Raw genomic sequence first — 15,659 nt, 5'->3', positions numbered from 1 at the left:
CAGCTTCTGATGCCTTCCAGTCTTCTCTGCCTTCTCCCTCTGACAACTGATTGTTGTCCCTCCACCACTCCCTAGGCTCTGAGCCTTCTTCTCTTGGGGGTTCCGTTGGGGGTTCCCCAGCTGGCGCCTCCTTCCCCTCCTTTGGATCCAGCCAGTACATGACAGCCCTGCTGGGTTCCTCAAGGGCAACGCTGGGACTAAGGAGGAGGAACGTGGCAGGCAATTCTACACTGCAGGCAGGCAAGGGGGGGCAGGTTGAGTTTGGCAGGGTGTTGTCCCATTTGCTCTAATGGACTGGCCTTGTTCTCCCAGAGGTCCGGCTAGTCAATGGGCGCAGCCGCTGCCAAGGACGCGTGGAGATCTTCTACAACAACACCTGGGGCACGGTGTGTGACGACGACTGGGACATCGTGGATGCCAACGTGGTCTGCCGCCAGCTGGGCTGCGGCCATGCCATTGCCATGCCGGCCACCCTCTCCTTCGGCCAGGGGCGTGGGCCCATCTTCCTAGACAACGTGGACTGCAAAGGCAGAGAGGCAGCCCTCAGCGAGTGCAGCAGCCATGGCTGGGGCATCCACAACTGTTACCACTATGAGGACGTGGCTGTCACCTGTAATGGTACAAAGGTTTGGGTCTGTCTGGTGGCGGTAGCAGGAGGGAGAGGGGTGAAGCAGGCTTATTTACTGCATTTATATCCCACCTTTTCCCCCTCCCCAGAGCTCAAGGTGGGGCACATGGTTCTCCCATCCTCATTTAATCCTCACAACAACCCTGTGAGGTAGGTTAGGCTACAGGAAGTCAGCGACTGGCCAGAGGTCACCCAGTGAGCTTCATGGCCAAGTGTGGGCTTTTAACCCTGGTCTCTTAGGTCTTTGCCTGACACTCTAACCACTGCACCGCACTGTCCTGCAGGGGACACCACTAAGGAACCCTGTGTATCTTAAACAGGGTGGAGGATAGGCTGGATAGAAACATAAAAAGTTATGACGGTAATAAAATTGCATGGGGATTAAATGATATTTCTAAAGAGAAAATGATGATGATGATGATGATGATGATGATGATGATGATTATTAATATACTGCCCTATACTCAGAGGTCTCAGGGTAGGTCACATAAAAAGATCACAGTATATAAAATAAAAATAAAAGCAATAATCCAATAATACCCCCTCCCATAAAGAGCAACATTTTAAAAGGGTATGGGATGTTGATCAGGTCAACCAAAGGCTTGGTTAAAAAGGGACGTTTTTGCCTGGTGCCTAAAGGTGTAGAATGAAGGATCCCACATTTGTTTGACTGCTGTTTTGATTTCTTACCTCCCCCCCACCATGAGGTTGCAGGGTGGGTTACAGTAATTTAAAAATACAATATTAAGATCAGTTACAAAATAGAGTGGTCCTATATATTTGTACAAACACCCCAATCTCTGAATGCTGAAAGACTTCCAGGTTCAGTTTCCTTGGAATGAATGTCAGTGGAGACTGTGGTGTCTTTAGGATATATGGTTTTATTTACAGATATATACCACCTGAGCATAGGATGGAGGGGCTCACACTCCTTCTCTCCAGGGTCTTTCCCATGCAGTCTCAGGCTGGGTCTGCACACAACCACCCTCTGCTCTGCCCATTTACCGTATTTTTCGCTCTATAAGACGCCCCAGACCACAAGACGCACCTAGTTTTTGGAGGAGGAAAACAAGAAAAAAAATACTCTGAATCCCAGAAGCCAGAACAGCAAGAGGTATCGCTGCACAGTGAAAGCAGCAATCCCTCTTGCTGTTCTGGCTTGTGTGATAGCTGCTCAGCCTGCATTCGCTCCATAAGACGCACACACATTTCCCCTTACTTTTTAGAAGGGAAAAAGTGAGTCTTATAGAGCAAAAAATATGGTAATTTCTCTGTGTGTTCTAGGAGGCCAGCAGGAGGGGAGCAGTAGGAGGTTGAGAATCCCTGGCCTCTGCTTCTGCCTTGGAGTCTGAACTGTGCTCTTCCACAGCTCTTCCTGTTCACTAAACCCTGTTGCCTCTTCAGCTTCTGACACCACCTCCTCCCAGTCTCCTTCTCCTTCTCACCATCCCACCTCCAATCTTCTGGCTCTGAGCCTTCCTCCCTTGGGGGTTCCCCAGCTGGTTTCTCCCACCATTCCTCTGCATCCAGCCAGCCCATGACATTTGGACATCATTTAAATGATATGAAAGCCCGCCTCTAAGTTGTTTACATAAAATCTTAATCAGAAAATAGTGATGAAATCAACATACTTTAAAGACAAGCAGACGTTTGTTAAAAGTGAAATATAGATAAAATCAACAGTTTTATAGGGGAAAAAAACAAATGTACCTAATAAAATTACAGGTGTGCCTGAATAAAAACATTTTTAGCTGGTATCAGAAACAATAAAATGAAGGAGCCCATTGTAACCCACCCTGAGACCTGTTAGTGAAAGGCAGGAAATACTAATAAATATTACTACTACTACTACTACTTCTAATAGGCAGTCAAATGTCATCAAGCACAATGGATTTATCTAAGAAATTAATTGAACAAGTTGGCTGGCCCTGCTTAAAAGGTTGGAGGTATACATGTTTGCATGCATAGCAGAGGGCAAGCAGATACTGTTGATGGAGATGATTGACTGATGTTCATCCTTCTGTTGGGTTGTTTGTTTTTGCAGAGCTATTGCCCACCCAAGCATCCAGAGGACCAATCAGCAAAGCAGCCACCGCCTCGTTGCAAAATGGGGAAAGTGAGTGCTTTTTGGATTCACATGAGGAGCTGTCCTCGGCTAGCACGATTCGCAATAGCAACACGATACATGTACATAGTGTTGCTGTTATTCATATCTTAACTTACAATAAAAATGTAAAGGTCTCATCAAGCTGCAGTTCTTATGACTGCCAACAGGTGGCGCTGCAAACGGCAGTGTGATGAGAGGCTGTTGCTGCTACTGGTTGCCTTCCTCATCCCTGGTTACCAGGTGCTGCAACTGCAGGAGAGGCAATGAAGGAGAGAAACTATTTGTCCCCTTTCTCCTGCTGTAGCAGCTGATGCCGCGGCTACCAGTAATGGGGAAACAAAGGAGAGATAGTCCCCATCCCCTTGCTCCCTGCAAGGCCCTTTCCACCTGGCCTAGGGGGCAGGACCCACATGTACCAGCCCTACTGAAGAGGCTCCTTGTGAGGCCAGAGGAACATCACCCGGCTAATGTTTTATTGATTTATTGATTTAATATGCTGTAAACCGCTTTGAGATTTTTATTAAAAGCAGTAAAAGGTAAAGGTAAAGGGACCCTTGACCATTAGGTCCAGTCGTGACCGACTCTGGGGTTGCGGTGCTCATCTCGCTTTATTGGCCGAGGAAGCCAGTGTACGGTTTCCGGGTCATGTGGCCAGCATGACTAAGTCGCTTCTGGCAAACCATAGCAGCACACGGAAACACTGTTTATCTTCCCGCCGGAGTGGTACCTATTTATCTACTTGCACTGATGTGCTTTCGAACTGCTAGGTTGGCAGGAGCAGGGACCGAGCAACAGGCGCTCACCCCGTTGCGGGGATTTGATCGGCAAGTCCTAGGCTCTGTGGTTTAACCCACAGCGCCACCCGCATCCCTATTAAAAGTGGTATAGAAATTAAAATAAAATGAAAAACACCTGCACTGTGCCACTACTAAAATGCAGGTTCCTTTCTTGGGCTCCCCTTAGTGGAGGTGGGCTGGATGACCCCCGGGGTCCCTTCCAAGTCTACAATTTGTACCCTGACTCTCCCTATCCCTCTTCCAGGCGATGGGAGCATCCGGCTGGTGAGTGGTGCCAACTCTTGCCAGGGCCGGGTGGAGATATTCTACAAAGGGAACTGGGGCACGGTGTGTGACGACGACTGGGGGCTGAGCGATGCGGCCGTGGTGTGCAAGCAGGTGGGCTGCGGGCACGCCGTAGACTACAGGACCAATGCCTACTTCGGCTACGGCACGGGGCGCATCCTCCTCGACAACGTGAACTGCGACGGGAGCGAGCCGCACCTCTCAGCCTGCTACAGCCTGGGCTGGGGCATCCATAACTGTGGTCACCACGAGGATGCTGGTGTCATCTGCTCAGGTGAGTGGACCCCTCAGGGCTTGGGGCAGCCGGGCAGGCGAAGTGGGCAGCCGCCCTGTGTGGGAAGTGCTGTAGTCTAGTGGTTAGAACATCTGCTTGTAGGCAGGAGGCCGCAGATCCAGTCCCCAGCAGCATCCCCAGGTAGGGCTGGGGGGGGGGGGAAGGAATCCTGCCTGAAACCGTGGGGAGCTGCCAGTCAGTGTAGACAATACTGAGTTGGATGTATCTATAGTTTAACTCCATGTGAGGCAGCTTCCTGTGAACGCCTAGCAAGGCAATACAATACCAGGGTGGATAAAAATCAATGATGTTTTTTAAAAAATATATAAAAAATTGATTTTTTAAAATTTAAATCAGATTTTTAAAAATTTAAATCAGATTTTTTAAAATTTAAATCGGATTTTTAAAAATTTAAATCAGATTTTTTAAAATTTAAATTGGATTTTTTAAAATTTAAATCGTATTTTTAAAATAAAATGCTTTTGGATGAAAAATCTTTCCAAATATAGTTTTCTACATAACTTACTTTATGGTCCAAAGGCTATTCATCAGGAAATAAGGATTTGTTTTAAGTTTTTCATGTGTGCTAAAACTCAGTCTAAGGTTTTTTATTTTTTAAAAAAAAACCCCGTTTAACCACATCAGTTAACAAACATGGATACATATGCTATAATGTTATTGTTTTAGTTAAATAAATTGTTTAAATTGTTATTAAGGAAATGATTATTTTTCTCCTTCCAATAAAGTACAGCAGAAAAGTTGTCCAAATGTAAACAGTTAACTTATTAAACCTCACAATAATTTTATAATTATCTATGTTTTTCTAATAGTATAACCAAATCAGTAATTTTTGATATAACTGTAAAAACTACTCTGAAAATTTATTATTCCAAAAATGAAACCTTCATCTGGTTGTAAATATTAAGATTATACCAGCAAGAATGAGTCTTTCTGTTAAAAAAAGATTTAAATCAAGTCTTACTGACTAGTGATTTAAATCGTGATTTAAATTGATTTGATTTAAATCAAATCCACCCTGTGCAGAACCTTGGAGAGCGCCAAGATTTGCTCCCATAGAGTTGGAAAGGGCCACAAGTGTCACCTAGTGCCAGCCCCCTACAAGGCAGGAATCTTTTTGCCCAATGTGGGCGTGGCGCTCGAAGACACAACCTGGAGATATAGAGTCTCATGCTCTACTAGCAAGATCTAGGGATGGAACGAGGCCTTTCATTTTCCCAGAGACCAGGAAACTCATCCTAGGACCCACCCCTTTCCCGAGGGGAGGAAGGCCTTAAAAGGGCAATCCTGTCGATCAGAGCCTGACACCCTGGCTCCTGGCTCCTTGTTAAACCACTCTATCAAGCCCTCTTCCCAGGGAACTCTGGGAATTGTCATTCCCTGAGGGGACTATGGGACCTCCTAACAACTCTCAGCACATTTAAGGAACCACAGTGCCGTGGACTGGCTGGATGCAAAGGAGTTGGAGGGGAGGCACCAGCCAGGGAACCCCCAAGGGAACCCCCGGGGGGAGAAGGCTCAGAGCCAGGGAAGTGGTGGTGGAACAACAATGCGTGGAGAGAGGAAGAAGAGGCGAGGAGGATGTGTCGGAAGCTGAAGAAGCAACAGGGTTTAGTGAGCAGCAAGAGGCTAGGGCAGAGAGCTGTACAGAATCTGAGGCAGGAGAGGAGGGAGATCAAGAGACAGAGTGGAGGCAGGCCGCTGAAGAATCCAGGGAGTCTCCCCCTCCTGCTGTGAACAGCTCCTCTTTCCCCTGGTCTCCCAGAACATGCGGAGTGAAAAGGGCAGAGCAATGAGAGACTAGACGAAGGAGCCTAAGATTGCTTGGGAAAGACCTGGCAGAGGAGGAATCTTAGGGAGTGGTGGGAAGGCAGGGGACCTTCAGTGTTTGCAACTGCCTCACTGGGGCAAGACCTACTGGGAAGAGCTGCTGGAAATTCTAGGCCTGCACCATTTGGGTTTCTTGAATAAAACATTAAATTCACTGACTTGCTTTGATTGATGACCTATTGTTGTCTCTTTCTAGGTCTCGGGATGACCACGACCACAGCTGCCACCACCTCAGTGGCTCCCAACTATGAACAGACATTCACTGATACAGTCACAGGTAAGGGAGAAGCTGCTGTTGCTAAACCCACCCACCACAAAACCCCAACGGGGACAGTTTATGTTTCCATGATTTCAAAGATATAGGAGCACACTCGTGTTATCTGCACACCTGGGACAATGCTGGTTGTGATCATAGATTGGTGGTGGAGAACTTTTGGCCTGTGGGGGCCTAGTTAGATCCACCAGGCTTCAGATCCTAACCCCACCCCTGTCATAGATGCACAAGCCAGTTCTGCACTCCAACCCCAATCTGGTGCAATGGGAAGAGAACCATATTTGACCCATTGTTACTGGGGAAGGGTCAAACCTGAAATGAAACTTTCCACTACGCAGAAATATACAGTAGTGTTATAGGTCTGGAGGGTCAGTCTGGATGATACCTGTGGGGCCCTTCTAGGCCTGTGATCCTGTACCTAGTGAAGTTTAGAGTCTATTAGAAAAGGCTGTTGAACCAGTCAGACAAGTTTCTTTGTAAGATAATGGCCTGAGCCTAGCCAGTTGAGTACTGCCATGCACATGTCCAAAGAGGCTGCTCTGTTGCCATAGAGACAAATGGGTGGGCCTTTCCCCACCTCACCTGCCTGAATGCAACCTCCTCCTAGGATGGAGAACAGCAGGCCAAGGGGGACTTTATGTGGGGGTCAGGGAGAAAGTTTTTGACTGCTGCTGGAAGCTGGAGATACAGAGACATGCCTTGATCTGCTGGACCCAAAACTGTGAGTTTGGGGCTTCCCTGGAATTGAATGAGGAAGCAAGATCTGGTGGGGTGTTGATGCTACGAGCCCTTCCATCCTTTGCTCAGACTGTATATATATGTAAATAAAACAATATACCCTAAAGACACCACCATCTCCTCTGACCTTCATTCCCAGGAAACCAAACCCTAGGCAAGTGCAGGCACCCCGGAGTCTCTCACCGCTTGGAAATTGGGGTCCTGAAAGCTGCAGATCAAATCTCTATTAAAGGACCAGCAGGAGAGGTGCAGTTAAAAACATAGTCCCAGAAGCTGAGGCCAAAACACAGTGTTGCCTTCCTGCCTCGTGGCTTGCCCATCTGTGTCCAAAGGCAACTGGTGAGATATAATTGGAGGCTGGATGTTGCTGTGATGACAGGATATGTCTTTTTGCAGTCACAGATGGTCGAGATCAGCCTTCTCCTGAGACTGAGATGATGGTGACCTCAGCCCTTCTCCTGCTAGAAAGAAGAAGTAAGTGTTTGCCCTTTGTCGATGGGAATAAAGCTTCATCAGAGATGTAAAAATCTGCAAAGATAAAGTTATAATAATCTAAGATGTTGGAGAGAAAGTAAGGTGTTTTCTTTTCTTTTTAAGCTGTAATGCTTTGAGATAAGGATTTGCTGTATAAATAATTTGAACTGGATATACAAGAAGGGGAGGTATGAGGTCGGGGAAATATGTTATGAGAAAATAAGTTGTGAAATTTATGTGTTTTTAATGTTTTTATGTTTGCTTTTTTCTTTTTGTTTGTAAAAAATTGGAAACTCTAATAAATATTAAAAAAAAAAACTGCAAAGAAGAGATTGAGAGAGCTGGAGGCTGAGGGGGACGCCTCACTGATGGGAAGGTGTTTATTTCAGACAATGTGAAAACAGACCCAGGAGCAGGAAGGATGAAGCCCTGGTGTTTCCTCTCTCATCCCATAACATCCACTTTGTGTCCATTTAAGCGACCAGGAACCTGAGCTCTCCTGGTGTTGTTGCACTATGATTCCCATCAGCCCCAGCAAGTGTGGCCAGCAGACAAGGATGATGGGAGTTGTAGTTCAGCAATACATTTAGAGCCACAGCCCCACCCCCAATGGCAGGTTTCTATAGTCCAGCTTTCCCTGTTTAGGCAGCCCCTATTTCCCAGTCCTTGGTAAACCACTGCTCCTGTTTCCACCTCCATACACTATGCTGGTGTGAGTTGCTAGCGCTGAACTTCCTCCAAGTCCCAGTCCCTATTCTCTGCATCTCTGAAAGGGTGGGAGGAGGAGGCAGGTGCATGTTGTCTGTAGAAGTTTGTGCATGGGCACTGAGGCCCCTTGCTTAGAATCATAGTCATAGAATTGTAGAGTTGGAAGTGGGGCTTGAGAGTCATCTAGTCCAGCCCCCTGTAATGCAGGAATATGCAGCTCTCCCATACAGGCATCAAACTTGCAACCTTGGCATTATTTGCACCACTCCCTAACCAACTCAGCTACCCAGCAACTATTGATACAGGCCGTTTCTAAAACAACAGAATTCATGAGGGTCAAGGCCTCTTGCCGGTACTCTTGCCACTCTCTGAAAATGTGAAACAGGGGAGAGAGAAAAACCAGGAGCTGGAATGTCCACAAGGTCCCAAATCAAAGGAAAAGTGGACGTGGGGGATGAGTTGCATAGAGTTGTAGAGTTGCAAGGGATCCCGAGGGCCATCTGGTCCAATTCCCTTGCAATGCAGGGATCTCCTCTAATGTCTCCCTGACAGATGGCCACCCAACCTCTGCTTAAAAACCTCCAAGGAAGGAGAGTCCACTACCTTCCAGAAGTCACTCCGGCCTTTTCTCCCCTTCCGCTTTCTGACCAGCAGGTGGTGGCATACGACTAGCAAACGGGAACAGCAGTTGCCAAGGGCGGGTGGAAGTCCTGTACGGGGACTCCTGGGGGACGGTCTGCGATGACGACTGGGACTTCCCCAACGCCCAGGTGGTCTGCCGGCAGGTGGGCTGCGGCTCAGCGGTGGTGGCCACCGTGCTGGGCTACTTTGGCTACGGCACTGGACCCATCCTCCTGGACAACGTGGACTGCGCCGGCACGGAGACTGACCTGTCCGACTGCTTCAACCTGGGGTGGGGGCAGCACAACTGCGGGCACCACGAAGACGCCGGCGTCATATGCAGAGGTGAGAGGGACGGGGGAAAGGAGGGGTTGTGGTTTCATCGTAGGGTTGGAAGCCCCCCATCCAAAGGGTGATCTAGTGCAACCCCCTGCTGTGCAGGAATCACAGCTAATGAATCCCGGACAGGCAACTCTCCAAAACCTCCAGTGGATCAGAGAATTTTGGGAGAGAGAAATAACCTGGTGTTATAAAATGTAAACAGTGCAGGTTCCCCTGGGATGCCCCCAAGCTGACAGTCTTTTGCAGGAGGGAGTTCTGTGTTTATCTTTATTCTGCGTGATTAAAGGGGACCAAAGTTCTTTTGTCACCCCAGCACAACAAATCCACATAAAACACACACACACACAGCAGACTTTTTTGTGGTGTGGAAAATGACTGAGAAATAATGCATTGAAAAGTGTGGGATGAATAAATGATTAACAGCAAGACATGTAAACGGCTCACGAGGGAATCAGGACAAATGCTCCTTGTCACAGGCGCCACTTTGTAAAAATTAAAATAAAAATGCATGGTAGGAAGTTGGACTAGAATAGATGGCCCTTCCAACTTTCCAATTCTCTATGAAGTCAGTGTTTTTGTTTCTAAATAAACTTTCAAGGTTGGGTATTTTATTGTCTTGTTCCACCATTCCTCCCAGGTGCTCGAAGTGGCACGCATACTTCCTGCCCTATTTTATTCTCACAACAACCCTGTGAGGTGGATTAGGCTGAGAGGCTGTGACTGACTCCAAGGTCACTCAGTGAGCTTCCTGGCTAAGTGGGGTCTCCCAGGTCCTAGTACAGGTCCCTGAACCCCAGTCTCCCAGGTCCTAGTGCAACTCTAACCACTGCACTGCACTTCCCAGTGCCTTTCTGTGGGATGTGTGTGGGGTGCGTGTCTCTATGCTGTTAAATGTACCCCTTGCTTTTTCCCTGGTCCCAGGTGCAGAAGAATCTGGAGATCTCTTCCAAGAAGACCCTTTTGCCACCACCACATCAACCACCACACGTCCCAAGGATGGTATGTGGGGCACAGGGCCTCTGGCTCCCCGCTTGCTGACTCTCAGCTGAAATTCCTGGTGTTTGGCAGGAACAGGGCAAGAGGCTGCTCTGGGTGGCTGCCTAGGGCAAGATTTCTCAGGGGGCAGCACTATGGTAACAGAAGAGGGGTTGTCTTTTCTGAGCACTGCCTTCCATGTGGCAGCCCTTCAGGTATTTGAAGATGGGTATCATATCTCCCTCTCAGTCTTCTCTTCCTCAGACTAAACATACCCAACTCCCTCAAACATTCCTCACAAGGCTTGGTTACCAGACCCTTCATCATCTTGGTCTCCCTCTCTGCCTGCCTTCTAGCTTGTCTATGTCTTTGCGTGACGAGTTCCCGCCCCCCACCAGGATAAATAAAGACACGAGACACCATGGTTTAAGGTTAAATGGGCGAATTAGGCCACAACTTTATTGAATTCAGGAATGAGAGGCATTGGCTTAGGCATTGGTCCTAACGACTATCCGGCTCCAGCCCATTTGCTGGAGACACAGGGAAGGGTTAACACTATATTGGGGGAGTCTCCCGCCGAGGCACGTCAACTAGGAGCTCCCCCAGGTCACCGCTCGGGGGCGAGGCTTCGGACAGGGCCACGCCCCCCAGAGTCCTTTATCGGACCACCCTTCATTCTCTGGGGGGAGGTGATGGCGTTCCCCCACCCACCCTCTTAACCCCTTCTTACCAATGCCTACCGCCACACGAGCAATCGCTCGCTGCCAATACTCTCATGCCTGAAACCAATCCCTTACCCCCTTTGTTATATCAGTAAGCCAAATATCATTTCCCGCATCCGAAAGATGCATGCCATCAAACCAGTAGAGACCCTTCATCATCTTGGTCTCCCTCTCTGCCTGCCTTCTAGCTTGTCTATGTCTTTCTTGAACTGTGGTGCCCAGAACTGGTCCCAGGACTCCAGGTGGGATCTGACCAAGGCAGAATAGAGCAGGATTATGACATCCCATGATCTAGACATTATATGTCAGCTGATGCAGCCTGGAATCACATTAGATGCTTTTGCTGCTGTATCGCACTGTTAACTCATGTTCAGCCTGGGGTCTGCTATGACCCCTGGACCCTTTTTGCATGTATTACTGGTAAGCCAGGTGCCCCCCCCCCCAATCTTATATTTGTGCATCTCATTATTCCTGCCAAAGTGCAGAACCTTACATTTGTCCCCGATGAAATTCATTTTGTTAGTTTTGGCACAGTTCTCCAATCAGCTAAGGACATCCTGATTCCTGATTCTGTGTTGTGCAGTATTAGCTTAAAAAACCCCCACAGTATTGTGATGGATGAGGTGCCTTTGCTTGATCAAACAGAACAGTGGCCCACAAAAGTTGAACCCCCCAGGCCTGAAAAGGACACAGGTATTCCCTTGCTTAGCTTTACACATACATAGATATTAAGTCACATTCTCAGAGGGAAAGTGTGCCTGTGTTATTTGAGCTGAATGCCTGATTCAGCAGGAATAAGAGGGTACCTGCTCTCTATCGGGCTCGCTTGAGGCTGAGTTTTCCCTGCACAAGCATTCTTGACACGTCCTTAATACAGTCTGAATAAGCAGATTCTCCTAATATCCTTAATGCACTCCGAGTAACAGGAACCAGAAGATTCCCCTTACGGTAGGTGGGGGAACAGATTTGCATAAAGATGCCAGAGAAATTGTTCACAGCCAGAGCAGTGAACGGTCTAGAGGTGCGGTGGACAGACTCCTCTTTGGAGGAACTCTGAGCTTGTGCAGAGCGCATTATTATTATTTCAAAAAAAATTATTCATTTTATAACACAATAAACAACACAAACAGGAAAGCAAGCAATACAAAAAGACTCTTGTTTTATTCTTATTTTTTCTAAACATTGTTAGGTGGGCTTCCCCAAGTCCCCCTATCTGATTTTCATTTTACCTCATCTTTAGCAGTTTACATATATCATAATTTCTAACCATATTTTTTTCACAGTTACTTTAACCATAAAAATCTCCACATTTTATCACTTGCAAATAATACTATTTTAAAATACACTATCTTCTACTTCTAACCCTACAGCCTAAATCCACTTCCAAAGCTATACTAAGATTTAAATATTAACATATTTTTTCAAATATTCCTTAAACTTCTTCCAATCTTCTTCCACCGTCTCTTCTCTCTGGTCTCCCGGTCAGTTTGGCAAGTTCCATATAGTCCATCATCTTCATCTGCCATTCCTCTATAGTTGGTAAATCTTGTTTCTTCCAATTCTTCGCTAGCAATATTCTCGCAGCTGTTGTGGCATGCAGGGGAAAAAAGTAACATTGTGCAAAGCGCATTATTGTCTCATCTGAGGAGCAACAGGGGAAACTGGGTGGTGGCCGGTGGCACAGCCATTGAGTTGGTGGGGCACAGATTTGGTTTTTTTTTTTTGGGGGGGGGGAGCTTCACTTAAGCCTCGTGATACCCACCCCCCTCTGTTTCCCACATTGCAGGCTTCCTTCGTCTGGTCAACGGGAGCCACCGCTGCGAAGGGCGGGTGGAGATGTTCTACCTGTCTCAGTGGGGGACGGTGTGCGACGACGCTTGGGACCTCAAGGATGTGAAGGTGGTGTGTAGGCAACTGGGCTGTGGGGGGGCCTTGGCCGCCTGGGGGGAGGCCCGCTACGGCCAAGGGACCGGCTACATCTTCCTCGACAACCTCAAGTGCAAAGGCGACGAGAGCTCCCTGCTGCGCTGCTCCCACATCCGCTGGAACGTGCACAACTGCGACCACTCAGAAGACGCGGGAGCTCTCTGCAGGCTCCTGTGATGAGCCGGAAGGTACGGCCTGATCCAGGCAAAGGCTGGCATGCGCTTCCCCTGTTCCCAAGGAGGCTTGCATGCAGCTTATCTGCTGGGGTTGATGGGTAGGGGGTGCTACCTTGAGAGAGCTGGCCAAGAACTGGACGAGGAGACGTCTGGGTCCAAAGGGTCAGTGGCAGGGTGTGTGGGTCTGCTTGGGGGAATCCTGCTCCTCCTCCTTGACCTCGGGTTCCAGGTCTAAGCAGGGGTGGACCCTGACAGTCAACTCTTGCCTGTATTGCAGCGCCACCAGAGCTGCGAGTGAGTCCACGTGGATCAGGTGACCTGCCTGGTTGCTAAGCAACACCTCCGTTTCAATAGGGACAGAATTAACCCTTAAGGTACAAACGGAATGACCTGTGCCTCTGCACTCCCAACACAATCGGCTATAGGATTTCTGGGCTGTGCAATTAAATTGGACTTGTCAAAGAAATAACTTGTATTAAGTTATTTATTTGAAAAGTCAAACATAAGTGCATTAAATAAGTAAGTAAGTAAGTAAGTAAGTAAGTAAGTAAGTAAGTAAGTAAGTAAATAAATAAAAGATTAATGCAGAAACAGGGTGGGATGGATTTATGAGTGAACCTAAGGCTGGGAATGGATGGATTAAAATGAAAAACAACAACAACAACAAAATTGATTTCAGTTAGGTGCTGTTCAGCAGAAATATGCCAACAAGCTAGAACTTCTCGGAAAGCAGCATCCCTATTTTAGAATACAGCGACTCTCAACTCATGCTGGGGTTATGCTCTGGGGATAATGCATAAAGCCAAAATCGTGTATTGTGTTTTCAATGGCAGGTGGGGTTTCCAAAGTCCTTTCCCCCAGATGCCCTCCCCATTTCCAACCCCCCCTTTATTTATTTTTTTTTGGGGGGCAAGTGCATAAAGCTGAATGCGTGCAAGTTAAATGCGCCTAAGTTGTGAGTTGCCTGTGGCCATTTCATCTGAAGAGCCTTTGCAGAAATGTAAAATGAAGCTACCTATTTAAAAATAAAGTGGATTCCCAAGCATTTGCAAAGGAACCATCAGGCCCTGTCAGACAGGCAGGACCAGCCACAGGTATGGGGTTGGAGGCGGCGGAGGCGGATGCCTTTGAGTCTGGCTACCTTCCCGCTCTCCGTTTTAAACAATAAGCTTGTTTCGGGAGCGGTCCCTGCCTCATCTCAAATTAACTGGGCAAAATGGGCCCTTCCTCTTTCAGATGGGTGTCGCCAGACCTCGCAAGGACAGCGCTCCAGCTGTGGGAGCCTCAGCTTCCTCCGACGGTGGCTGAAACCTTCTCGTTCCAATGGTGCCTTTGTGTGTGCCTGTGTACACGTGTGTAAATCTCTGTATAAAAACTGGTGTACGTACTGCACATAGAGAACACCCTCTACCCCACTGCTGCAGCCAGGAAGGCTGCTTTTCGCTCGTCGCCTCAGTCAGGGGGTGGGGGACCCTTTTCATCCCGAGGGCCACATTCCCTCATGGAGTAGTCTGCTGGGGGCCAGGTACTGGTGGCGGGGCAGGGCACAGACAAAAAGGGGGGGAGGATGACACAAAGGACAGGATTCTTTCCTTTGGCTAGCAGGCTGTGTTCCAATGGTGGACAAAACCTGCCAGAGGTTTCTACACCTTTGCATGTACATTTCTCCATCATCCAGCGAAGCAAGTGGTCAGTTCATGGCTTAAGGACACATTGCAGCCAGGACAAAGCACCTGAGGAGGACGCAGAGCAGGCCTGAGGCGCTGCGGAGAGATGTAGCGGGAGTCCCAGACCACACTCACAACACCATCCATTGAAAGCACTCTTGGACACCTCTTCAAAGAGTCATGGCTTCCCCCAAAGAATTCTGAGAGATGGAGTTCATTCAGGGTGCTGGAAGTTGTTAGAAGACCCTTATTGTTCTCAGACCCTCCAAGGGTCCCTATTTCCCAGGGCAGTCTTAGATTAACAGAAGCCATCCCAGAATGATCCCGGAATGTCCCACTTTTTCTCAGGACGTCCCTATTTTCATCAGAGGAATGTTGGAGGGTATGCGCATTAATGAGTCATGGTTCCCAAAGTGGTTTAACGGTCAATCCTTCTTCATGGGGAACTCTGGGAATTGTATCTCTGTGAGGAAAAAGGGGGCCACCTAATAATTCCCAGCACCCTGAACAAACAACAGCTCCCAGAATTCTTGGGGGAAGCCATGACTCTTTGAGGTAGCATCATAATGTTCTCTGTGAAGGGAATTGGAGGGTACCCTGTCAATTCTCTGCATGCTTAACCAGCTACAAACTTCCCCCAAAGAAAACTGGGAGCTGTAGTTTGTTAAGGGTGCTGGGAGTCGTCAGGAGACTGCTAACGCCCTCACAGAGATACATACCCCAGAACTCCCTTTGAAGAACATTTTTATTAATTTTCCAATAAAAAAATCCAGTTAACATCCAGTTAACATCTCCAATCATAATCCAATTAAAATAAAAATACCTATTATTTTTTATTGAAGAGGGGTTGATTGTTAAGCCACTATGGGCAGGGCTGGCCCAAGACATTTTGTCACCTGAGGCAAACCACCAAATGGCACCCAATTCCCTGCCAGGGGAGGAGGGGAAGAAGGGGTGAGTCAAGATCTACATCAGGAACAAGGGGGGGGGCGGGGCGGGATAAAGATCTATATCCGTATCTTCTGCCCCTGTGGATCCTGCCGCCTGAGGCGGTTGCTTACCTGGTCTCATGGGAGGGCTGGCCCTTACTATGGGAA

General features: G+C 48.0%; 1 protein-coding gene across 1 annotated transcript; it reads left to right on the top strand.

Annotated features, from left to right (window-relative positions):
• The first annotated feature begins 449 nt into the window (after nucleotides 1-449).
• SSC4D (scavenger receptor cysteine rich family member with 4 domains) lies at nucleotides 450-15,335 on the top strand. The gene is made up of 9 exons (XM_083479340.1): nucleotides 450-618; nucleotides 2,673-2,744; nucleotides 3,777-4,091; nucleotides 6,136-6,216; nucleotides 7,348-7,425; nucleotides 8,788-9,099; nucleotides 10,018-10,095; nucleotides 12,580-12,907; nucleotides 14,132-15,335. The coding sequence occupies exons 1-8, from the start codon at nucleotides 462-464 to the stop codon at nucleotides 12,894-12,896; spliced, it is 1,410 nt and encodes a 469-aa protein (XP_083335466.1). The 5' UTR covers nucleotides 450-461; the 3' UTR covers nucleotides 12,897-12,907; nucleotides 14,132-15,335.
• The last annotated feature ends 324 nt before the right edge of the window (nucleotides 15,336-15,659 follow it).

Source organism: Podarcis liolepis, assembly GCF_965112155.1.
Source record: "Podarcis liolepis genome assembly, chromosome: 16".
NCBI classification, from domain to species: domain Eukaryota; kingdom Metazoa; phylum Chordata; class Lepidosauria; order Squamata; family Lacertidae; genus Podarcis; species Podarcis liolepis.
Note: the sequence above shows the minus strand (reverse complement) of the source record. Positions and strands in the feature narration are given on the sequence as shown.

Bases quoted from the DNA above. Each gene is read 5' to 3' on its own strand.
- SSC4D (XM_083479340.1), top strand. From the start codon at position 462: ATGCCGGCCACCCTCTCCTTCGGCCAGGGGCGTGGGCCCATCTTCCTA. The intron at 619-2,672 runs GTACAAAGGTTT...TTGTTTTTGCAG, and splicing joins CGTGGCTGTCACCTGTAATG to AGCTATTGCCCACCCAAGCA. The intron at 9,100-10,017 runs GTGAGAGGGACG...CCCTGGTCCCAG, and splicing joins CGCCGGCGTCATATGCAGAG to GTGCAGAAGAATCTGGAGAT.